A 26911-nucleotide genomic window follows, 5' to 3' on the forward strand; every position below is an offset into this window, starting at 1 on the left:
CGTCCGGACCTCCCTCCCCTTCCTCTTCCTCTCACTGCCTCTCGGCTCCCCCTGCAACCAGCCCTCTCACAACTGTCAACTCTCCCCCCCTTCACCCCCAACTCTCCTTAGACTCGCCGCCAGGGCGAGTGCAACTGTCCCCTGCCCGTGGGCTCAGCTCCTCACCCCAACTAAACCCCGGAGCCAAGCAACCAGCCTGCTGCTTGGTTTCTACATGCCCGGTCCCCGAGAAAACCCACCACCACACAGAGCGGGGCTGCTATAAATTCCTGGTTTCCAGCCTCAGATGGGCACTCCGCGCCACCTGGCAGGCGTTTCCTTGTCAGTGTCTTCTCTCGTCCTTCACAGTGACCGCGCTCTTCATTTTCCTCAAAAGCCCGCCCCACTCACCTCCTCCCAGAATACTTGGATGATCTGGGATCCTACTTCATGGAGTAAAACAAAAAGCATCTACTTATTTGGGTTCTTTCGGTTTTAAGATGCAGACACCAACCGGAAGCAGCCCAATTAAGAAGGCAGGATGAAATCTCACCGAAATCCAAGAACGGGACCCAGCCTGTGACCACACCTCAGAACCCAGAGGGACTCGGGGCCCGTGGGTCCTCCTGATGGGCCTCGAGCCACGGGATACCGCCACTGTTCGTGGGCCCACTCCTGCAGACCCCACTCCTGGCCACCAACTGGCTGCCTCACCCCATTTCCCGACTTAGAGGTTTACGAATGCTCTTGTCTTAACGGTGGCCCCACTCCCTCCCAGGCCGTCTGCCTGGTTTTCCCTCTATCCCCCCAAAGTCAGATTCTGATTGGCCCTACTAGAACAGAGCTTTCGGCTAGGGGAGCCTCTCAAAAACCCAATGAAATAAAGACAAAGAGAAAAAGGAGAGTTTTAATCCAGTCCGGAAACAGCCACAAACCAGTTCTCTGTTCACGGAGGAACTGCAACCCACGTACAACAGGCCCCGAGACCAAACTGAAGGAGAACAATGAAGTGGGATCTGGTGCCCTCCGGATGGGGGAGCGCAAAGGTGCTGTGGAGGAGTTCCGAGGAGCGCAGGCAGAGGGGAAGGCGGGCCCCAGAAGAAGCCGGGAGCACTGGAGCTGGAGCTGCTTCCCCTCCTCAGAACAGCACCTGGGAGGGGAGGTTGAACACGGGGGTGGGGTAGCTTTAATTGCTCCAGGCACCTGGTCAGCCAAGGCAGGTCAGAGGAGTAGCAGGTGAGGGCTGAGGGAGGGTCTGAGCTGAGGGGAGCCCCCACCACACAGGACCCCGGGACAAAGAGCTAATCTGACTCCCTGAGCGATCAGTGGCCACCGGTCACCCGCTAGGAGGACCCAGCGAGCACCGCACCCCTTCTGAAGTCCACGCGGCCAAAGCCGCTGAGGGTCTGAGCGAAGGGGACCATCAGCCTGCGTCCAACTCTCCTCTTGCATCCTGGGGGAGGCACTGAACAGCGCTCACCCCCAGAGCTCTACACGGTCCACCCCCAACCAGTACTGGGCCCAAGGGCAGGCTTGATAAAACCCTCCCCCGCACCTCCCACTGAACAATCAGGTTTGGCCAATCCCTAGCCTCAGTGATGCTATTTTCAGGAAGGTATGAAATGGCTAGAAGGTAAATCCAAAATGTAGTTCATCAGATCAGTAGGACAAAAGAGAAAAAACATTGTGAAAGATACCAGTAAACAGTTTTAAAAGCCTGGAAAAGCCCCAGAATCACTCTCATTAAAGTCAGGAACACACGAAAAAGATGTTCACCATTGTTACTGTTGAGTAACATATGTTCTGAAGGTACAAGCCAACACAATTAGGCAAAATTTCTAAAGAGAGGTATAAACAGTGAAAAGAAACAAAAGTATCATAACTTGCACATGACATAGTTAAGCCGATATGAACATAAGCACATCAATTTAAAAATTATTAAAATATTAGAATTCAGTAAGGTAGCTATCAAATTATTCACCAAAACAAGAGCTTTCCCATATATAAATAATAACCAACGGAACACAGATGGCAAAAAACACTGAATCACAACAGCGATGGAAAGATATATGTAACCTTAGCAAGGGCTGGCAAACCTAAAAAAAGGATGCATTAAGAGACATAACAAAAGTAACTGAAACAAACGGGGAGATACAGCTTACCCGTGAATAGGATAACTCAATACTATAAAGATTCCAATATCCCCAGACCAGCTTGTAAGTGTAATGTAAGTCCAACCATCACCTCAAAAGAATTTTTTAACCCGACAAAATTATTCTAAAGTCCGTTTGCTCCACAGGTGAAAACAGCCAGAAGAATTTCGAAAAAGCACAGTAGGAGTGGGACCAGCCCTATCGTCACACCATCAGAGATGCCCGTAATTAAAATAGTGGCTCCTCCTCCACAGAACTGAGTGGGCAAACCACTGGGAAAAGGGCCAAATATAAGCATATATAGTATTTCTGAATTCAAAGGGAACGCTCTAAATCGGTGGCAGAAAACATGGCTATTCAGTCACTGGTTCTGGAAACACCGGCTAGGTATTTGGGGGTGGCCAGCGGGGTGGGGGCAGGCATGGGGGAAAGCTGAATCCCTTGCAACCAAATAAAGTCCTGACGACAAAATAAAGTTCCAGAGTGGTCACAGATGTAAAAACAAGAAAGGAAGACAAAAAAACATCTAAAAAGCCAAATATATTGTTTGAATCATCAAGTGGGTATGACGGTAAATTCAGAAGCTTTATTATAAAGCCACAGACTCATAAATTAACCAAACTACATGCAGACCAGTGGGGGCCATCGCAGCAGATTCGAGCCAGAGGGCGGAACAGTGACCCAGCTCTCAAATCTCGTCTCCCAGCATTCCTTGCTCCCTACACTGCCACTGCCACACACACACACACACACACACAAGCAACTAGTACAGAAAAACCTTGGTAAACATCTACAACAAAACTTAGTGTGTAATCCCCACACCCCCAAGATATACAAATAGGCAGAGAAAAACTACCAAAAAGAGCAATCGGGTATCAGGATCTGTGCAAGGCCACGCAGGAGGAAGTGACTGCATCTCACAGCCCCAAAACCCCCGCTCCACTCCCCACTCCACAATCAGCAGGAGCTCAGAGAAGGCGGTGGGGGCTGGACTAGTTTTCTCACCTGCGCACAGTGGGCGAGTGTGCGGGTTCCCACAGGAAGGCAGGAAGGGCCGACGCACGTCACGTACTCTCAGAACAGACCTGCCGATTCCCGCACCGAGGAGACATTTCAAGAACAGAATCCGAACTGAGTGGGACAAGAACATCCGTGATCGAGAAGAACAGGGCGCAGGCAAAGGGGAGCAGAACCAGATCTCCGAGAGGAAGCTGTCGTGTTTCTGTCCACTCCACCGAAACAGGAGAGAGGTCCAGAGAGTCAACACAGTGGGAAAAGCTGCCCTGACCCACCTGCCCCGACCCACCTGCCCCTCCTCCTAGAACAGGAAAGGTAATTTCCTGTAAACAGGGGCAACAGAAGATGATCTGGTTCAAACCCCACACACAGAAAAAGGCGCGTGAGAAGCAAATACACTCCCTCCAGACAGCAAAGGCACATCAGGAAGGTGTGCCCAAGAAACCAATGAAAACCATAATACCTCAAATTTAATTAAAGTATATCAAGAAAATGTGAATAATACAAACTGAAATTAGAAAAAATTAAAAATTGGGCATTAAAACTCAGAGAAAAACAATTTCAAAAAAGACTAAACTAAAAGATCATTCACAGTGAACAAACACAATAATGTTTTAAGATAAAAAGGGTAAAATGTTTAAAGATCAGTAATAGAGAAAAGAACCCAAGCAAAGCTGACAAATACAGAAGAGATACAGGGTCTGGCACAAATAATGCCCCCTTTTTTATTACAAAATCTTTTACTACAAAATCGTAAGCACGTAATTCTGTAACATAACACCACACCCAAGCATACCATATGACATTTTAGGTGAAATGTTCAGGTTAAAACTGTACATTGTTACACCCGCATTATCACCCTCCCAGCCCCACTCACGCAGACACTCCTGCTGGACGCTGTGTAACTAACAGCAGTCCCCAAAGGAGAGAACCTAAACAAAGGAACAGAACAAGTGCTAAAACTTCAATTTTCTTGAAAATGAAAATAAAAAGGTTTTATTATTTTATTTTTATTTTTTGTTTTTTTATTGTTGTTCAATTACAGTTATCCATATTTTCTCCCCAACCCTCCCCCCACCCCCTCCAAATCCACCTCCCTCCCTTGCTTCCAGAGAATACAAGATTTGATACTATATATTGAAAGAACACACCACGTTCTATCCCAGAACCACCAAAACCACAACCAAAACGCACCCCAGCAGCACCAGGAAAAAATTGGGGGGAAAATCCCGTGGGCTTCAAGCAAAAAGATTAAGGCATTTATGTGGGAAAGAAAATAAATATTTTAATCAGACTTTGACAGTCGTGCTTTATGACAAAAAGAACGTAAGATACTTTGAAAAAAAAAAAATGTGAGCCAAGAATTTCATCCAAACTGACTTTCAAATAAAAGGCGGAAGGTAAACTGTCACCTGCACACCAACTCAGGGGATGCTGTGCGCACATGCCCTTCCGGAAGATCCTGACAAATTAGCAAGTGTGGATTTAGTAAGTGTGGATTTATTTGAAGAGCTAAGACGATTAAAAGGGACAGACTCCAGCGTGTGATGACACTGTCCTCACAACGCAGGTGCAGCGCAACTACAAAAAGTGGCGGCACTGAACTGCACACTAAAAAATGGCTAAAATGGTGAGTTTCATATTACATATTTTGTGCAATAAAAAGGGAAAAAAATGAAATACCTCCTAAGTTTACACTGATACTTCCTATTCAAACGTAGAACGATAAGGTTTTTATATCTTCCATCTTAAAGCTGTGTCTTCACTTTTCCACATAGAGAATCCTGGTTGTATTCATGAAGAAAACTAATGATAAAACAATTTCTATTTTCACAAATTCATAATATTTAAAAAAACTAATCAGTCACCTTTGGTGAATGCTAGGGTTATTGTGTATTTAATAATAATTTAGGGTTAGAATGTATCCCACCTTTCCTCTACAAATTGTACTAAAAGCTACATAAAGGTAGGCAAAATTCTTTAAGTTCTTTATAGCAAAATTCTAGCCGATCAAGGAAAACTGACAAGAATTAAAACATCGCCCCCCTGCACCCCAGTAAATCACGGGTCTAGGCACCGAGCAGCAAGGCTGCTCACACCTCAGAAGCAGAGCGAGGAGACGTGCTTCCTTCCGGACGGAAGCGCTGGCCAGGGAACTGTCCAGGGAACGGTGCTGGCTACGCAACAAACCGGCCTCTGCTGCGGCCTCGAGGTCCAGTGACCAGCTCCCGGGGAGGACGGAAGTCAGGAAAGCACACTAAACTACGTGTAGGTGCCCTCAGCAAAATCCAAACTTGGGAAAACTCGGGACAAGTGATCCAATTTCATCAACAAATATTAAGCAAGGGAATAAACAAGAGGTGGGGGGGGGGGGAGAACCTATAAATTAGGAGAAACGTACAACCACATGACAAATGAAAAAAGAAATGAGAGAGAACAAAGCTGTAAGAGCCGTACCCTGGGTTGGGACCAGGAGACGGGAACTGGAAGGAGGCCTTGAAGAGCTTCTGGACAGCCAGCTGACAAGTTCCACCCCTTGACCTGGGTGACGGCTGCACACATATCTGCCTTACAATAATTCATCAGCCCCTGCATGTGTTTATGGGATCTTCTATTTGTGTTTTACTTGTAAAAATTACATGGAATGCTTATATACATGTGTACTCATACGATATACATTTGTGTGTATGATTTTTGTACTTGTTTTCATTAATCATACCCCCCACAATTTTTATGACATATATATACACACCCCAAATCTGAATACCACACAGATGACTTTAGCAGAACAGTTAAGGTCTCCACAAAGTCCATGCTCAACACAGAATCTGACATTCTACTGAATGTTAAAAAAAACTTACCACATGTCAACGTGGAAGGCTGGGGAAAGCCCAGTGCATCACAGACACAGGGTTCATATCCGTAATACATGAGAAGTCCTGACGAATCAATTCACAGAAAGATGTCCATTAGAACACTGAACAAACACAAAGAGGTAACTGAGAGCAAATAAAATGCCAATCACCAATAAGGACAATCAACGATAACCAAACCCCCCCCCCCAACAATTACAATGAACTGGTCACTCTCTCCCATTGGCCTGGCAAAGGCCTGTCGGGCAGACCCTCTACAGTACCAGCCGGGGGTGGGGAAACCAGCACGCACGTCACTGATGGACGTGCAAGTGCACACGAGTCTCGCAGATCAATCTGGGTTTATCTTGGACATGTTCAAGACATACGGTTGGAACAAATTCATTTCCATTAATTCCTCCTACAGACGTCAGACAAATATGAAGATATATGCACGTTAAAATACTGTCTGCAACAATAATGAAAACCATGAGACTAATCCGAATGTCCATTAATAGGAGATTTAACAAAGTTACATAATGAAGCCAAAACTGGTTAGAAAGAGTGCTGTGTGCTGTGTGCTTATCCTGAAAGCACAAGAAGCACACCGCACACCATCACGCTACGATGCTAATGGGAGTCCCCGGGCACCACCGGCCATCAGAGGTGATCGCCCCCACCACTCCACCGTGGGGCCGGGAACACGTGCACACCGACAGGAACGACGTTACCACCCACCACCCTTTGAAGGACGGCCTGCAAGATCATGGATATCAACGCCACCTTGCTGGCACCATTAAAGATCATGTGACAGTTGTGCAGAACTTACAAGGGCCAGGTACAGCACTCTGGGACCCGACGGGCCGTGATGAACTGGAAATTACCTCAGGCTGTCTCTCGGTCACCTTGATTTGAATGAAAGTGAAACAGGACAATATCACGGCAATATATAGGAAGTGAATAGAAGACGGAGAGGCCATGAAGTCAGAACTGAACTTCACAAAAAATAAACACCTCCCAGACTGATGACGGAAGGTTTTCATGCTCCTGGGGCAAAAGTGGCCACGCCCGCCTGGCAGTTACGGGCTGGATGTCATTACCCATTGGTCCAATACTGCCACTGAACTGGCCAGACACCAGCCTCTTTCACTGTCTCTCGGGTGATACCCAAATTCAAAGGCGTGGTCTACCTGACAAGAGCACGGGACCCATCTGTGCACACACAACGGGAAGAACCCAGCGACGGAACATGTTTCAAGACCACTGGGCAGTCCCACTGCAGCAGGCCGGGGGGCTTCCATGGCCAGCCACTGGACACCGAGCAATGCTTTTTTTCTTCTGAGAACATACAGAATTAGTCAACTTCTTTATCCCTAAAAAATAAGTTATGTGAGTTATACCAAGACAGTGGAGTAAAACAGGGATGTCCTTTTTATCAGTTATTTTGCACGAGCACGGTCATTTTTTGCGTGCCTGCCTACTACTCTGTTTTGTCTGTTAGAGAAGAGAAACCCCCGCCTGGTGCCCACATAAGAAAGGATAAACTGTCTTTGAATGCCATTACTATTCCTCAGTCACTTCAGGATGTAAAGCTCAAACGCTTACCAGATAATGTGGACTGGGCACATCATCCTCTCCGAGCCTGTTCTTCATTCAATGAAGATAGTAATTGGGGTTCAGGGAGGTCAAAACAAGGCATAAAATGCTTCACCATGCACAGAACATGCGTTCAGTACGTTTCCTTTCTCCCTTCTTCTAGAACACTGTTCCAGATCATTTTATTTTAAGGAATACACATCAAATAAAAAACATTAGTCAAAAAGCCATAGCAACTAATTCTTTGCACAACAGATCTTTATCTAAGTTTTATATTAAAATTCACTGCCTGATTCTCGGATCGGAAGGCTTTTGACCCAAGTGGCAAGAACCTGTGAGAACACCGTTTCTACCACACACGGCATTTCCACAGAGTCACACACACCGTCCATGCTTGGAAGAGGACGGCAAGCAGCAGCGTTTCACAGGGGCAAGAGTTCTGGATAAGCCTTCCCTCCAGGCCGCACGGCGCTTCCTCTGCCCACAGAAACAGCGCCGGAGCGGAGCCCCACACGACGCTGGCTGACGCAGCGCAGGCCAGGCCTTCGCCCTTGCCCGCGGATCCTGACGCTGCTGAAATTAAGGCTCCCTGAGAAACAGCCGTAACTTCTAGAATCTTGTCAAGGATAAAACAATAAATCTTCACCTGAAAAATAATTCCGATACAGGTATCAGTTTCCAGTATCCATTTTATGGGAAGAAACTATAAACGAATACTTTCTATACTCACCAGCAGTAGTGTCATTTTTGGTGGCGAAGGAGGTTGTTTTGCTGGGGAGGAAACCCGTCTTCTCCCAGGCGTCAGAACGAGGACTGGCAAGCAGCTGCCCGTGAACAGCTGCCGTTTCTGTAACTGAGGTTCGTGAGAACACAGCCTCACCCACTGATCTGCGCTGTCTACGACTTTCATTCAGCAGAGCCCAGGGGTGCACCAGATACCATAAACGGCCTAAAGCCTAAAAACATTTACTATCTGGCTCTTTCAGAAGAGCTTGCATTAAATTATTACCACGCTACACAAGGGTAAGTAAAACTTCATCACCAAGAAAACTCAGAATACAGAAATACAAATAACATGCTTGCTCTAATTCAGGCACTTTCAAGATGATAGTTTATTTATTACTTCAGATAAAAACATAGTATACATATTAGAGAATATCTTAAAATTCAAATCTGAAGTTATACACAATCTAGCACTTTTGCATTGAATTTTAACAAAAAAAAAAAAAAAAAATCTCTACATACCTGAAGCCTCACTATTGACATGAACTATGGTAATAAAAAATTTGACATTTAATTTGTTCACTATATAGTATTTACATTTATGAAACGAATTGTGGTATATAATAAAGTGATAAAGAAATAGTAAAAATAAACTTTAAAAATCAAAGGTTTATATTTTTATAATGTGCTAATTGTCATAATTGTATATAAAAATTAAAACATAGCAGAGCTTTCTATTATAACTCTTAATCATCTGACCTTAGTCCTTTACTTGCTAACAATTTACATGCAACATCTGCTATAAGTGATATTTGATTTCTTCTTTAAAGAAAGTGTAAGTGAATGAACGAGATTTAAGAGAAGACATTAATGTAACTTGTGATCAACAAACAAAAATACTGTACTCAAGATTAGTACTGGTCACAAGCCTCTTCCCTATAGAAATGATAAAACAACAAGAGCAAAAAAATTGCAGAAGAGTGTCATGAATGGCACAGCTCAAAGAATCTCCGCACCAATCAGACACACCTCTTTCTCCCTCAATGATAAGAGGTCTATTTTGCCCTCAAATAATAACAAGGGAAGTGAGGGGCACCAGGTATAAAACTGATTAAATCTTGCAAAATGCTAAGATGGAGGCCAGGAGAAGGGGTAATTTATATATAATTCAAACTATATACAGCATCCCCGGAATGTAGCCCATCCCAAACTGGCTTTGTGAAACAACTGGACATGTATGATTTCATAATTAAAATTATAACAAATAGTATAACAGATTTTCATGAGAAGCAAAATTCAAGGGGCAGTTTGTATTATTTACTATGTTGTTTAAATTTTAAAAATAATTTTACTAAGTATACATCTCAACTGAGGTCTATGTATAAAATGTGCTAATACATACAGTTTTTTACCTTTGGTAAATTAAAGGCCTTTTTGTGATTTCTATGTGAACCATACATAGGCAGACTGTGAGATGTACACATGCACATGGGGAAACTCAACCTGAGGTAATCCAAAGGTGTACCTGTGACCGGACTGGAGGTACTTTGAAAGTCAAAGCACATCAGAAACTCAAAACAGGCAAGAGTGAGAATGGAATGCCAATATGGCAGTAAAACTTCTTTTAAAACAGAAAGAGGAAGGCCTCTCGTACCAGCAGAATCCTGCGTACATTAAAAAAAAAATAATCTCCTATTGTTTTAGAAAACAAAAGCCAATGTTAGTGTAGGGGAGTACAAACGGCAGAAAGTCAGAAGTCCAGGGGATGGAAGCAGCCGGCGCACAGAGACCGGAGGACACGCCGCTCTGGGCGGGGCTACTTGGTGAACGCCGCCACCACCGCCCACAGGACCTCGCTGGTGCTGGCCTTCAGGCACTCCACCTCGGGGTCCAAGTCGAGGAGCTGCCGCACTCTCTTGGTGGCCAAGTCGTACTGCTCGTCCCAGGAGGGGAGCAAAAGCGTTCTCCAGCACGTCGGAGGCGTGGGCCAGGTAAATGAGGGCCAGCAGGCGCTTGTCCATGCGGTGGGGGTCGTTCACCCACTTGTCGAGGACGGCTTCCTGCACCTTCTTGATGAGGCGCTGCTTGATGTTGTTGTTGGTGAGCGGATGCGTCGTCATGTCGAAGAGCAGGAAGTTCTGTTTCTCGGTCGTCAGCACGCCCTTTTCTACCAGGTTTTTAGCTAATCGTTCCCGCACATTTCTTAACTGATAATGAAGTTTCAATGGATTCCAAGTTTCACCTAAATAAAAGATTTAAGTAGTTAGAAATGACAGGTATTGACTTCCAGTCAAGATGTCCAAGTAGGTAAACACTGTGCCTGCCTCCTCCTGTGACTAAAGCAAAAATACAACTAAATTATAAAACCACAATGATTGAGAACCACCTGAAGACTCACTGAACTTAAATGCTATGACTAAGGACATAAAGAAGCCACTACGGGACTGGCAGGAGGGGCAGAGACGTGAAATGGGTGATGTGACCTCACCCATGGGTGCTGTGGAGGTGTCAAGGAGCAGGAGCCTCAGCCCCACTGGGGCTCCTCAGCCCTGGGCACCAGTGGTGGGAAGGAGTCCCCCTAACATCTGGCTGTGAATCAGCAGGAACTGCATGCAACTGAGAACAAGGGCTGCAGGAGTCCCGGGCATTCCTGCCGAGAGCTGGCACGCAGGCTCGCTAAAACAAAGTCACTCCGCTGGGCTCCAGTGAAGGGCCACAGTTCCAAAAGCACTGCAGACAGACGAAGAAACTAAACTGACTAAGCTGCAAGGAAAAGCGCCACAGAGGCAGGGTAGGAGCTATTCCCTCCCAGGCTGCCAGTGCTCCTTTACTGAGCCCTCCCCGCACCCAGCTAGTCCAGCAGAGGAAGGCCCAAATCTTAGCTCTCCATTACCCTAGTGAACACCAGTGGTCCTGCCCAGGCAATTCCCTGAGACCCCACCCACCCCACCCAACAGGGGTGCCCAGCAGACGTTCTTCTGGCAGCTCCTCCCAGCAGGCAACCTGCTTCAGCTTATGCTGTAGACTTTCCTAAATTCTCTTAAAGATCCACAAACCCCCAAAAAGCTGTGGCTGTCCTCAGCTAGCTAAGCAACCTCAAGTATGAAACAAACAGCAACAGGTTTCAACTTGCACTGTAACTACCACCAAGTAGCCCCAAGCCTGGCATAGGCAGCAAGCAGTCTTGTCTTGGAACACAGCTCCAACTAAGCAGCCACAAACCCTGCAAAAGTGGCAGCTGGCCCCGGCTCACATCATGGAGCCCACCAAAGGGTCCCAAGCCCAACAAGTGGCAGCCAGACTTGGTTTGCAGAATAGCCACTCCCAAGCAGCTCTAGGCCCAGCATAAGCAGCAACCAACTGCAGGTCACCTTATAGCTCCTACCAGAAAGCCCCAGGCTGGGCACAAGCAGTGAAACTAGACCACTTAAAGGTACATCACATACAAAAACTCCAAGTGGATGAAAGGCCTGAAACCATCAAACTCCTAGAAGAAAATGTATGCAGTAAACTCGGACATCGCTCTTAGTAATAACATTGTTTTTGGATATGTCTCCCCAGGCCCGGGAAAGAAAAAATAAACAAATGGGACCATATCAAACTAAAAAATTTTGCATTGCAAAGGAAACTGTCAACCAAACAAAAAACAACCTACAGACTAGAAGAACACATTAGTCAATGATACATTCGATAAAGGGTTAACACCCAAAATATGCAAAGAACTTAACACCAACTTAACACATACATACAAAAACCAACAAATAATCCAATTAAAATATGGACAGAGATATAAACAGATATTTCTCCAAAAAGAACACACAGATGATCAACAGATACATGAAAAGATGCTCAATATCACTAATCATCAGGAAAATGCAAATCAAAACCACAGTGAGATAACACCTCACACATCGGAACGGCTATCATTAATAAACCAACAAACAGCAAGAGCTGGCGAGGATGCGGAGACATGGGAACCCTGTGAACTGTGGGTGGAACTGTAAATTGGTGCAACCACTAGAGAAAACAGTATGGAGGTTCCTCAAAAAAATTTAAAATGGAACTAGCATATGACACAGCAATTCCACTTGTGGGTGCATATCTGAAGAAATCTAAAACGCTAATTCAAAAGATTGTATATAACCCTATGTTCACTACAAGATTATTTAGATAGTCAAGAGATGGAGGCAACCTAAGTGTCTATTAATAGATAAATAAAGATGTGGTACATACATAAAATGGATTATTACTCAGCCATAAAAAATACTGAAATCTTGCCATTTGTGACAACACAGATGGACCTACAGGGTATTATGCTAAGCAAAGTCAGTCAGTGAGAGAAAGACAAATACCATATGATTTTACTTACATGTGGAATCTAAAAAACAAAGTAAACATACAAACTAAACAGAAACAAACTCATAGAAACAGAGTACATATGTATTCATGAGATGCCAGGTCATACTGGGGGCTTGGGTGAAATTAAGATGTACAAATTGCCAATTATAAAATAAGTCTTGGGGTTGTCCAGTATAGCATAGACAATAGAGTCAATAACACTGTAATAATTAGACTTCTGGCCAAGATGGAGGCGTAGGGAGGTATACTTTGTTGCCTCCTCTCATAACCAAAAGCACAACAAATTTGAAAACAACAAATAACCAGAACCACCAGAAAAGCAAACTGTATGGAAGTCCAACAACCAAGGAGTTAAAGAAGCAGCACATTCACCCAGACCAGTAGGAGGGGTGGAGATGGGCAGCCAGGTGGAGAGGACTCACAGCAAGGCACTGGCCAGAGGACCAGGGTGGGCAAGGCGGCAGCTGGTGGATCGGGCGGTCCCACATTTGCGTCAAAAACACCAGGAGGAACAACTGGGGAACAAGACAGACCACACAGCCCAGCATTCCAGCAATGGGAAATAAAGCCTCAAAAATCTCCGACTATAAAAACCTATCGGGGTTGTAATGGTGGGAGAAATTCCCAGCTCACAGGGGAGTTCGTTGGAAAGACTCACAGGACCCTAGAATGTACACAAAACCACCCACCCGGGAATCAACATCACAAGGGCCCAATTTGCTTCTGGGTAGCAGATGAAGTGACCGAAAGCCAGCCAAGAGGTGAGCAAGTGGCACTGTTCCCTCTCGGGCCCTTCCTCCACATACATTGCCACAACACAGCAATGTGAGTCGCCCCACTCTGTCAAATACCTAAGGCTCTACCTCTTACTCTATAACAGGTTCAGAGACAAAAAAATATGCCCCAACTGAAAGAACAGATCAAAGCTCCAAAAATTGAACGAAGCAATGAAGAGATAGCCAACCTATCAGGTGCACAGTTCAAAACACTGGTAATCAGGATGCTCACAGAAACAGTTGAGTATGGTCGCAAAATAAAAGTGAAGGTTATGCAAAGTGAAATAAAGGAAAATATACAGAGAACCAACAGCGACAGGAAGGAAACCAGGATTCAAATCAACAGTTTGGAGCAGAAGAAAGAAATAAACAGTCACCCAGAACAGAATGAAGAAACAAGAATTCAAAAAATGAGGGGAGGCTTAGGAACCTCCGGTTCCCATAAGACTATCAGCTGATTTCTCAAAAGAAACCTTGCAGGCAAGAAGGGGCTGGAAAGAAGTATTCAAAGTGATGAAAAGCAAGGACCTACAATCTAGATTACTCTATCCAGCAATGCTATCATTTAGAATGGAAGGGGAGATAAAGTGCTTCCCAGATAAAGTCAAGTTCAAGGAGTTCATTATCACCAAGCCCTTATTATACGAAATGTTAAAGGGACTTATCTAAGAAAAAGAAGATGATCACAAATATGAACAGTAAAATAAAAACAAACTCATAACTATCAACAAATGAACCTAAAAAAAAACAAAAACAAAAACAAAGCCAACAACTAGAACAGGGACAGAATCATGGAAATGGAGATTACAGGGAGGGTTATCAGTGGGGAGTGGGAGAGGAGAGAATGGGGGAAAAAGTATAGGGAATAAGAAGCATAACTGGTAGGTACAAAACAGACGGGAGGTGAAGAACAGTATGGGAAACAGAGAAGCCAAAGAACTTATATGTACGACCCATGGACATGAACTCAAGGGGAGGAATGCTGGTAAAAAAGGTGGTGCAGAGTGGAGGGGAATAAAAGGGAGGAAAAAAATGGGACAACAGTAATAGCATAATCAATAAAATATATTTTAAAAAATAAAAAAGTAAAAAAATAATACTGCAATAATGATACATAGTTATCAGATGGGTACTAGACTTATTGGGGTAATTACTTCATAAAGTATATAAATGTCTAATCACTATACTGTAGACTAATATAGTATTCTATATTAACTGGAGTTGAAAATTTAATTTTAAAAAATGATAGAGATAATCTAATTTTATCAAATTTTGTACTAAAATAAACAGTAAAATTTAATTTATTCCCCTCCAGAGAAACAGAAGAAAAATACAACTATATTTACTTGTCAAATAAACCATGAACCCCTTGAAGACCGGGCCTTTGGGTCCTAAGCACCTGGAACATTTTCAAGCACAGCAGTCACTCAAACGATGGAACTGAAAGCAGTGTTCAAATCAGCTCCCCTAATGTGGAGATGAGCCAAATATTAAGTTATGTTTGGCCTTTCTCTAGCTGTTGTCAGAAAGCAGCCAACAGCAAAACAAGATGTTTATTTTCTGCTAAAAACCAATCTGCAACAAGCAGATAAAGAAAAGAAGTTTCCTAATTAATATGTTATTCCTGAAACCGCTACTACATATATACCCAACCTATAAGGCCAGGAAAGTCTGTTTAGGCTATGTACGGTATTCTGTGGTGACAAACAATATAAAGCTAATTCTTCAAGGACAAACATCTTCACCATTTTAATCCTGTTTTAATATAACACTTTCTTTTGAGACAGAAATGTTGAAAATAAACCAAATGATTTTTTTCACTACAGGAGTTTTTCTCTACAGAAGACTAGAAGGAAATATATCAAAATATTAATCTTGCACTGGCCAGTGTGGCTTAGTTGGTTGGAGCCTCATCCCAAAAGGCTGTGTGTTCAATTCCTGGTCAGGACACATACCTAGCTTGTGGTTCAACCCATTGGTTATCTTTGAGAGTTCTGTGTGACAAATTTTCTTTATTGTATGTTCTGTATTTTCCAAATGATCTCCAATGAACATGTAACTACTTTTATACTAGAGTAATTTTCTAAATTGGGGCATGTTAAAGATCAACCACAGGAACTTTTATTATATGCAAAAGCTGTAAGGTTGAAACTTTATAATACTGAGAGAAAAACCTTAAGCTGCACTGTCTACTATAGGAGGCATTAACCACAGGGCTTTTAAATTTAAATCAATAAAAATTTCAGTTCTTCAGCTGCACTAGCCACATTTCAGGTGCTCAACAGCCATGTGTGGCTGGCGATACTGTTTGGATATCACTAAAATGGAACACTTCCACTGTCACAGAAAATTCTGGTGCACAGTGCTGTCTCAAAACCTACTATTATTGCCCTGGCTGGTGTAACTCAAAGTGGATTGAGTGCCGCTGTGAACCAAAGGGTCACCAGTTCGATTCCCAGTCAGGGCACATGCCTGGGTTGCAGGCCAGGTCCCCGTATGCGGTGTAGAAGAGGCAACCACACATTGTTATTTCTCTCCCTCTCTTTCTCTGTCTCTTCCCCCTCTCTAAAAATGAATAAATAATTTTTTTTTAAATCGACTACTATTCAGTGGGCCACAGACAAAATTATTTTAGCGTGTGAGTTAACACTAAAAAATATAGGGCTATGGTAGAGTAATCAGTCCTGGACTTACCCTCTCACCTTGTTAAACAATGAAAAATCTGGGTAAAATACATGAAACAACTGTTTTCACCTGCTAATCAAAAGGCAGCCCAGAGCTGTGATCCTTGAGAAAAAACTAAGTGAGCCCTACTACTGACCAAATTCTCTACCTAAAGGCACGTTAAAGAAACAGAGTAGGACAGAAGACCCAAAGCAGAGCACAGAAGTCACACTGGGTCGAGGCGGCGGAGGTCGGGGCAAACCACCTGGAACACGCACAGCCGAGTCCTGGGAGAGGGAACTGTGCAGGCTGAGGGCTCTAGAAATCTGCATGGTATCCCCTCAGATCTGGTGGAAAACAAAGCCAAGCATGTTAAGGTGAGAAACTCCACAACATTAGGCAAAGAAAAATTACGAGAAAGTTGTAAACTGAACAGGGATTAAAATAATTTGGCTGCCAACCAGCCTCAGTGGAAAGGCTCAATGAGCCCATAGGACGCTCAGACAGGACTCCAGAAGGCTCACAGCTTTGGAGCAGGGCTAAACGAGCTCTTGACTAAAGGGCTCCTCTAGACTTGGCCTAACAAAGTTAAAAAACAAGCCAGTCTGCAAGCAATTTAACTAACAAAATTCAACACTCTACATAAAGGAAGACAATAAAATTCAGCACTCAACAACATGGCACTCAACATCCAGCATCCAATAAAAACTGCTAAACTTGTGAAGACAGAAAACATGACCTAAAATTAAGAGGGATAAGAAAATCAATAGAAACTGTCAACCAAATCAGACATAACAGACCATGGAGACAATGGACTTAGCAAAGACTTTAAAATGGCTATATAAATATCTAAATAATTTAAGGAAACGCATGAACACAACAAAGAGAAAAGAGCTATTCTTCTTGACGCTTCACCAGAGGACACGTTTAATGGTTTTAGAGAGAGGGAAAGGGACAGAGAAACGCCAACATGAGAAACGTCGGTCTGCTGCCTTCTGTACATGCCCCGACTGGGCATCAGATCCACAACCTGTGTATGTGCCCTGACCCGAAACTGAATCCACAACTTTTTGGTGCACAGTACAACACTCCAATTAACTGAGCTACCTGGCCAGGGTAAGAGCTATTTTTGTAAATGAGTAAATGATCTGGAACTGCTATGTTTCATTTTGTGATTCACTCTGTATAACTACAAACTTAAAAAAAAATTATCAGCCCTGGCTGGTGTAGCTCAGTGGATTGAGTGCCGCTGCGAACCAAAGAGTCACCAGTTCGATTCCCAGTCAGGGCACATGCCTGAGTTGCAGGCCAGGTCTCCAGGGGGAGTCACATGACAGGCAACCACACATTGATGCTTCTCTCCCTCTCCTTCTCCTTACCTTCCCCTCTCTCTAAAAATAAATAAAATTTTTTAAAAAAGAAAAAAATTATCAAATAATAGTGTTGGTACCATGAATTATTAGGAAATTGAGGTCACCATCTACGTTTAGAGACAATATGACTTTTTCCAATTAAAAAAACCCTGGGAAATTAGCTTCCATAAAAGACAATCACTGCATTCAATTTCCTTGGTAACTTCAAAAAGGAGAACAGCTGCCCTGGCCAGTGTGGCTCAGTTGGCTGGAGCATCAGCCCATAACAGAGAGCTTGTGGGTTCGACTCCCAGTCAAGGCATATGGCTAGATTGCATGTTTGACCCCTGGTCTCAGGTCTGGGTGCGTGTGGTCCTCAATCTGGGTTCATATACTCTAGGTGTGTATGATCCCCAGTCTGGGCACATATTAGAGACAACTGATTGATCTTTCTCTCTGTTTCATCTTCTCTAAAAGTCATGGAAATAAAAATGCCCTAAGGTGAGAATTAAAAAAAAAAAAAAGACACGAGCTGAAGTATATTTGGGGGCCCTATTAGACTTTAAAACCTAATCATAATTAAAAAACCATAATTCAATAATAAATAAAAACTTATTTCAGTTTCTGGTGTTCAACAAGCTCATACCCACATTTAATGCTAAGAAATCATGAACAGTTACTTGATGAAGCATTGCAGCCTAACGTTATAACAGCAAGCCAGAGTTTCAGCTTGATCATCTCCTAGCTCTGAGACTTTGGGCAAAGTTCTTTAACCTCTCTTTTCTCACCTGTAAGGTGAAGATAAGTATACTCAGCACATAGGGTTATTATGAGGATTAAATGAGCTAAGATATACCAAGTTCTTAGAACAGAACCTGGTACATGGTAAGCTCTCAAGAAACATTAGTTACCATTATTTATCCACATACAGAATCAACACTTTGGCAGAAAGAATTTACCATATTTATAATGGTCTAAAAACAATCATGTTAGGTTCTGAAAATACAAAGACATATTTCTAACTGTAGAAATTTAAAATCAAGTGAAGAAAAAAGATGAATATAACTATACTGGCTAGAATAAGATGCAAAAAGGGCCATAAAAACAGTAAGAACAAAGTACCTAGGGAAATAAGAAATTACTCAGGCTTAATGTTAAGGAGTATTTCTGGGAAAGTTACAGGAGAAAGAACTTCAAAGCTAAATCCTGAAACCCAACAGGTTTTCAAGACCCTATAAAAGGAAGAGGAACCCGCACTCCAAGCAGGAGGAATAAAGCGGACAGGCAATGGTTACGTGTAGAATTGTAACTGCTCTACCAACCCCACTGTCTCCTCAACAAATGCCTGCCTGCTGCACCTTTCACCAGAGAGACTGGGTTTTGTATGGTTTCCTAATGCCATTGGCAAGTAGTAGGCAGCCTAGTCACTAGGCTGGAAGTGGCTAGGTTGTGTTTTCTGACATTCTCAATTAACTTTTGGAAATTTAAACTAGTAAACATAAATTACTCCCAAGTGTCCATCAGTGGATGAGTGGACAAACAACTATGGGACATTTACACAATGGAATTCTATTCCGTAAAAAAAGAAGAAACCGTAAAAAAGAAGAAACTTTTGCCCTCTGCGACAGTATGGATGGACCTGGAGAACATTATGCTAAGTGAAATAAGCCAGGCAGAGAAAGACAAACACCATATAATTTCACTCATATGTGGAATCTAATGAACAAACTGAACTAACAAGGAAAACAGAGAAAGTCTCATAGATAGAGAGCAGGATGACAGCTGTGGGGCGGGGGGATTGCGGACAGTAGGGGGTGGAGAGATTGAGTAAAAAGGAAAAAGGACTCATGGACATGGACAACAGTGTGGTGACTGCTGTGGGGAGGGGAGTATAAAAGGACTAAAATGGTAATGGAAAAAACAGAATTTAAAAATATGTTTTAACATAAATTACTCAATAGCCAAATTTACATTAAAACCTATAAAAAACTATAGTTCAATTCTAAGGTAAATTATTAGTTAACCATGCTTATAATAATTTGTTAATTATCAAAGAAACAGCATTCCCTAGCAATTCACTAGTCAAATAGGAAGATGTTCTATACCTTGGAGAACGTATTAGCCATCTATTCCCAGACAATGGCGGGGGGACCGGGGGAGTGCAGAGGTAGAGAGGGGGGAATGGGAGGCAATTAAGATCATTCTGAGAAACCCATAGTTAAATTTCTCTTTGCAGACCTAAAAAAAAACCTGATTGCTGCTATACAATAATTTTTTCTTTTTCATGGGAAATAAGTGGCATCAGTTTATGACTTACTGTTTATTGTATTTGAGCCACACTAATGTTTACCTACAACTTATCCACAATTAAATCATATATATTGTACCCAATGGAACAAGTAATGCTTACAAAGTTGCTGTAAGAAATTTCTCAATTCCAAAATATGCTAATTTACAGTTTAGTGTTGCTACTAAAAATAAGGAGAGACTGAACACAGACAGACCCACCTTCAAGATGTTCCACTTAAGACTACACATTATTATTGGGCAATCCTTCCTGCCTCAGAGGAAGTAATAAAAAGGGAATTAGACATCATCTTCTTTTGTAGCAATTCCCTGGAAAAGGGCAAACTCTGTGTGCTCACTTCAACAGAAATGTTATTCAGATCTCCTCAGGTATTTGAAAGCAAGAAGAAATCTCGTAAGTAGAAGGCTGAAACAGTGTAACAAGCAAATGTTTAATACTATTTTTGGCAACCCCCAAAACTGAGTAAAGTGTCTTGGTATCCTGACATTTCTGCTTTTTGTTTTAAAAGAACCAAATTAGGCAAAATCCAAAGAATAAACTCACCCTTGAGATTAGCATACTTTAAGAAACCAGCATCAGCTGGGGTGGGAGAAGGGTAGCTGGATGAGTAAAGAAAAGATACAATAAAGATCTAACCTATGCTAGCACTAAAAATATCGCTGTTTCAATTTAAGCAGAATATTAAATACCTTTTAAATACTTGTAATAAATGCCTGAAAAATGAATAGTACTAAAAATTCCAGATTAAAAGATGTTACTGTAATCCATATTATTATTCATCAGTCCCTAATTTATTCACTGTTTACATGAAAAGACTTTATTAAGTTAAAAAGCAAATTTAAAATGTACAGAATTTACTTATTCACTTTTTTTGTAAAGGAAATTGAGAGAAGTACCATATTTTGCCATGTATAACGCACACTTTTTGCCCAAGTTTCTGAGGGGAAAATAAGGAGGTGCCTTATATGGGGGTAGTACTAATTCCATATCTATATACCATAATACAGAAGATTTTTTTCCCCTGAAAGTTTGGGCCAAAAACATGGGTGCACATTATACATGGCAAACTACAGTATACACAGAGGAAAAGCTCCCCAAAGTTATGTCCTCTGCCCAGAAAGTACTTCAGTAGAACATCTATCTACATAATTTTACTACAAAAAACTTGTCTTCCTGGACATTAAATTACACAACTAAAAGTAGCTGTTCAGAAATCTGGCAATCTGGTGACACCTTGTGACCAAGCTGATCAACTGCATGCCTTAAGATTTCAGAAAGCCAGAAGCTCTTTATTTTCTCTCTTTTTAAAAGATTTTATCTATCTATTTTTAGAGACAGGGGAAGAGAAGAGAAAGAGGGAGAGAAACATCAGTGTGTGGTTGCCTCTCATGCATGCCCTACTGGGGACCTGGCCCACAACCCAGGCATGTGCCCTGACTGGGAATCAAACTGGCAACGCTTTGGTTCATAGGCCCACGCTCAATGCACTGAGCTACACCAGCCAGGGCCAGAAGCTCTGTATTCTTAAAAATATTGTTAAACATTTTTAAGTCTTTGCATCAAATATGTGTATATTAATTTTTAAATTAATGAGATAGACTCATATATAAATAATGTTCACAATTTATCAGGAGGTTTAGCATATATGATGCACAGTGTATGTGATAATAAAATTAACCCCTGGGTATCTCCCTACCACAGGTAAACTTTAAGAAGCCCTCCTTCAGGCCAGCTGAGAACCTAATTACAAAGTCTAATTTGCGGTAACAGGGGTGGTCAACAATGGCAGCACAAAATGAGCTCAACCCGAAGATTGCTCAGGTCAGTGATCTTCAAAGGATGTACAAAATGATCCATTAGGGTACAGTTACAGGTTATTAGCACTTCCACTTTTTTCTAAAATAACTGTTAATATTTAACATATACAATTGATGTTAATCTCTGAGTCTGTCAGATAGCCACATGTCACCAACATAAGCGGAAGGTGGCTAACCAGAGAGAGGTGACAGTATATACACAGAGGAAAAGCTCCTCAAAGGTTATGTCCTCTGCCCAGAAAGTACTTCAGTAGAATGTTTACCTACACAATTACACAATGAGTTGGGCACAGTGACATGCTCTATTGGTATGTGTTGAGTAAGTGGACTTGTAGACAGTATTATCTAGTTTTAACCAAACAAATCCTCGTAAAATGGGCAAAGTAATTTTAAAAGATCCCTGCAGAAGAAATGATCAGTTAAGACATCAGCAATCTCATAAACACAAAGAAGAAAGAGTAGCCCTGGCTAGTGTGACTCAGTGGATTAAGGGCCAGCCTGTGAACCAAAAAGTCACAGGTTCAATTCCAGGTCAGGGCACCTGTCTAGGTTACAGGGCAGGTCCTCAGTTGGGGGCACAGGAAAGGCCACCAATGGATGTTGTCCCTCACTTTCTCCTTCCCTCCCCTTTCTCTAAAAATAAATAAAATATTTAACAAAAAAAGAAAGAAGGTAAAGAATAAAGTTTCTCTCGCTCAATGAGGTAAACAACTTTACCAGCAGATCTACAAGAGGGTGGTCATAACCAAAATTTCAAAATTATCAAAACGAAGAATGAATCCTGCCCTGAGTGTCAAGTGCCCATTATGGCCCTAGGAGCTAATAATGTAGTGTGTATATTCAATTTTTAAATAAACAAACATGCAAAGCTCAAAATTTTATAACTAAAAGAACATCCTAGTAGGGACTATTATTTTACAAACTCTGTAAGTGAAAAAATGACACCACGTTAATTACCAATCTCTGACCAAGTCCACGTGTGTTTAAAAGTTATGCTAAGCAACGATATGTCTAAACACAAAATGAAATAACAATATATGTACAGCTGAGCCTTACACAACACATGGGGTAGCAGCACTGACCCCCGAGCAGTCGGAAATCCACATACAACTTTTGACTCCCCAAAAACTTAACTATGAATAGCCTCCTGTTGACCAGAAGCCTTGCCAGTAAAATAAAGACGATTAACACATATTTTACTTTGTTATTATATATACTGTATTCTTGCAATAGTCAGAAAAAAGTTATTAATCAAGTCCTAAGGGAAAACAAATACATTTACAATATCGATTGAAAAATGTCACATATAAGTGGACACAAGAAGTTCATGCTCTTCAAGGGTCAACTGTACGCGGAAGAACAAGAAAACTCAGGTCTTGTTGTACCGAAGGCGCGCTCTGCCTAGATCAGACAAATACACAAATAACCTACCATGAAAACTGAAACCTGTCTTTTCTGAGCAGCAACTGAAGAGCCCGAGAGACCTGCCATGCTCCTGCTCCTACACCAGTAACCAACAGCGCTCTAGGTGGGGACAGTTCCACCTGTCTGCCTGTCGGAGGGAGAATGAGTGGCCGTGACAGACTGACAGTGTGACTGAGAAATAAACTGTCGTTTTAAGCCTTTGAGGTCTGGGGGTTGTTTGTTACCAAAGTGAAACCTAACCCACCCAGAGTAAGAGAGCACGAGGCGGTTCTGCTGAAGGAAGATGGGAGCTCTAGGGGAGGATAGTAACATCTCATTTGACACCTGCTCAGTCTTGTTAAAGGGCATGAAGTTTTAAAAACCACCACTTTCCCTGTTCAGGGACTGATATCTTACAACTTATGCATAAATTACAAAATAAGCTGTTGGCTATTTTGTCTAAGTTCCTTTTAAAAGGATTTTAAACTTGTACAAAAAAAAATTTTAAACAGAATTCAATTTTTAGTCCACACACAGACACTTACCACTAAGTAGTTCAATCCAGTTCTGGACTGTTTCTGGAGGCTGAGTCTCCTTAACATGCTTTAGAGCTTCATCAAGGAGGACGTCCCCCGTCGGGGCATCGGACTTACAGATCACCTAAGATGCAAGCATTAAGAAAAAAATGACCCACAGATTCCTAAAGAGACTTGTTCTCTTTAAAATGAAAAACTTAATTATGCAAGTAATTCAATGTGGCTAAAGCCCCAAGTGTACATTCAGTATCAAGGTTCAGATTTTAAATTACTTCTATATTAAGAAAATCCAACATTTAACCTAAGCAGATTAGCTACAATCATGAATAAAAATAAGCTTAATTAGTAAAGCAAAGTGGTAGAACAGTTTATACTAACCATAATTACTTTCACTACTCAATCTTAGGCTATGTACCCATAAATTATTTTTTAAACATTTATTAACTCCAGAAACAGTTTCAATTATATGTAAAAACTCAGTACATGATACAAGGTAGCATTTAATCAGTAGAAAAATAAATTTGTCAATAAATGTTATTAAAACTGTCTAATAAATTAATAGTTAAAGTTAAGACGACTCATCAGAGTTTATACCACAATAAAATAAAGATTTATATAATGAAATAGAATTTGGAAGGTGAGAAACGTTTTTTCAAAGTTCTGACAACTTAAAGAAAATACCAACAGGCTTGATGACATAAATTTTTTAAATACTACAAATTTCTGTCTCAACTATATCAGGATACACAATCCACCCTAACAGTGGAAAAATCCAGAGTTGGGGGACAAGACAGGAAACTGCTACACTGCTTCAGCCAAGTAATAGACCCCTATGGCCTTCATTAATGTTCTTGCTGCCTCAGCAACAAATTTCCAGTTTAAATTGTATAATATCAAATTTAAATCTGTTATATTACTCAATTTAACCTATTAAAATGTTATGAAATTTAAAAGCATTATTTTTAAATGCAACAGTCCTCTCTTAAATTTATCCTCAACAATGCATCCTTTACATTTTTGTTCAAAAAATGTAATTATCTTCTAAAAGTCTGAAATATACATACAATATCTATGAGACGGTGTGACCCACTAGAAATACATTAAGAACCACAAATGCATAACACAAATCTATTTTTAAAAATGTTAGTAGTTCTATTAAAAAAGAAAAAAACAGGTAGAAATAATTTTACTATATTTGACTTAACCCATTATAGCCAAAATATTAGCATGCAATTAATTTTTTATTTTATTTTTTAATCCTCACCCAAAGATATGTTTATTGATTTTGCAGAGGGTAGGGAGAGAGAAACATGGACGTGAAAGAGAAACATCAACCGGTTGCCCCCCATATACACCCCAACCAGGGATCAAACCCACAACACCTTTTGGTGTGTGGGGTGACACTCTAAACAAGTGAGCACATGGCAAGGGCTGCAATAAATATTTTTGAATTGAGATCGTTTACATCCTTCTTATTCCACAGTAAGTCTTCAAAATACAATGTGTGTTTTTATTCACAGCATGCCCCAATTTGCACTAGTCCCATTTCAAGCGTCTGGCTCACAGACAAATGTGGCCAGTGGCGATCATACTGGACAGTGCACGTGTGGAATATTTTCATCATGGCAGAAAGTTCTTTGGACAGTGCTCTTGGAGACCATGCTTTCAGTAAGGGGGTCAGAGAGAACGGGAAACAAGGAGAACCTAGGGAGAGAAAGTTGTATGTCTATATACTACCCACTCACTCCTTAAATCTATGCAAGCTAGCTTCAGTGACCGCCTCATGCCCACCCTACCCACTTTGAGAGTGGCCTTACATCAGGGTCCCAATAACCTGGGTACAAGCAGATCTTTTTTCTTATGAAATTCTGTCCTCTAATCTGTCTCCAAGGGACCACTTTACTCTATCAACTCTGCAACTATTCTAGTCCACCTAACCTGGTTATCTTTCACGTGGACTAATTTAAGTTCCCTCGCTAGTTTTAACCCTTTCAATCGATTCTCTTCAGTGATGTTTACATAAGAGAAATCTTATCATGGCATTCCACTGTTTCTGCTTAAAACTCTTCCGACTCCGAGTAAGTTCTAAACTCCTCAAAAAATTCAGTAACATGTAGCCCACTGGCAAATATTCTATGCCCACACCTGCAATTTCTACTTTTTTTGTTGTTGTTGTTTTTCCTTTGGAGGAGGAGGTCTCCTTCTTCAATCTGAACAGATAACCAAAGGGGACAAGACATTTGAGGGAAAGCCTTCATCAGCAAAGAAACCAAAAAAGGAAGGAAATAAGAACTTTGATGAAACACAGATAACACAAAGGAAACTTTCAGAAAAGCCATAAAGTCATCAGAGATCTTAAAGATATCACACCAATAAAACAATAATAAGAGCCAAGACAAAAAGCAGGAAAGTGCTCCTGGAAACTAAAAACATGAGTGCCACAATAAAAAAAAAAATCAACAGAGGGTTCAAGGTAAGAGAAGTCAGAGAATGTCAATTACATCTCAATAAAACTGAGAAAATACACAAAAAGCAGAAAGAAAAAAGAGTAGCCAAAAGGCCCACATCCAACTGGTAAGAGTCCTAGAAAGTGGTAGGCAGAAGATACAAGAAATGTAAGAAAACTATCCAAAACCAAAAGACACATTTTCAAATTAAAAGAGTGCATGCATAACGAATTTTTAAAGACTCACATCAAGGCAAATCATACAATTTCAGAACACCAGGAATAAATAGAAGATCCCAAATGCTCCCAGAAAGAAAAAAGCAGATCTCATACAAAGAATGAAAATCAGAAGGGCATCAAACTTTAACCCACAACTCTGTAAACTATAAGACAATTTGGAAATATCTTCAAAAATTCCATGAAAAAAAGACTTTAAATCTAACGTTCTACTGCCAGCCAAATAAAACTAAATTGTCGAATAAAACTGAAGCAGCATCTACAGGAATGCCAAGTCTCCGCACAGTCTCCTGCGAGGACGGAAGAAAAGATCAGATCCAGCAGAGGGCTGAAAGCAGTCAAAATGGCACAGGAAATGCCAGGAGAACCCAAGCATAACTCAGGCTGGAACACAAGGTGAATTTTAATGGAGTTAATGGAGTTACATGGTGTATTTTAACATCTAAAGATTAATACTGCTAAGTTTTCTCTGATGGAGCATGTAAGAAAACAGGACAGCTACAAAGAAAACTGGTTTAAGTGTGTAAATTAAATCACACTCGAGCATTTTTTCAAACGATGTATCAACTACCTACTTAACTAAGATCCCAAAACACAGAGACTGAAACATGAAGCCCACACAGGCAGGGAACATGTGTCTTGGTCATCGCTGTATCTCCAGGGTGAAGCACAAGGCATGGCAGACTTAGCAC

The 26911-nt window shown here is 41.6% G+C and overlaps 1 protein-coding gene across 1 annotated transcript in view; it reads right to left on the bottom strand.

Annotated features, from left to right (window-relative positions):
* Positions 1–8691: 8691 nt before the first annotated feature.
* GOLPH3 (golgi phosphoprotein 3) overlaps positions 8692–26911 on the bottom strand; it is a 38915-nt gene continuing 20695 nt past the window's right edge. Inside the window, 3 exon segments of the mRNA XM_045848343.1 lie at positions 8692–10262; positions 10264–10562; positions 23546–23660. Of these exon segments, the coding sequence (XP_045704299.1) occupies positions 10137–10262; positions 10264–10562; positions 23546–23660 (540 nt within the window). The 3' untranslated portion in view covers positions 8692–10136.

Source organism: Phyllostomus hastatus, unplaced genomic scaffold, assembly GCF_019186645.2.
Source record: "Phyllostomus hastatus isolate PE091 unplaced genomic scaffold, TTU_PhHast_1.1 phas_contig_58, whole genome shotgun sequence".
Classification (NCBI taxonomy): Eukaryota; Metazoa; Chordata; class Mammalia; order Chiroptera; family Phyllostomidae; genus Phyllostomus; species Phyllostomus hastatus.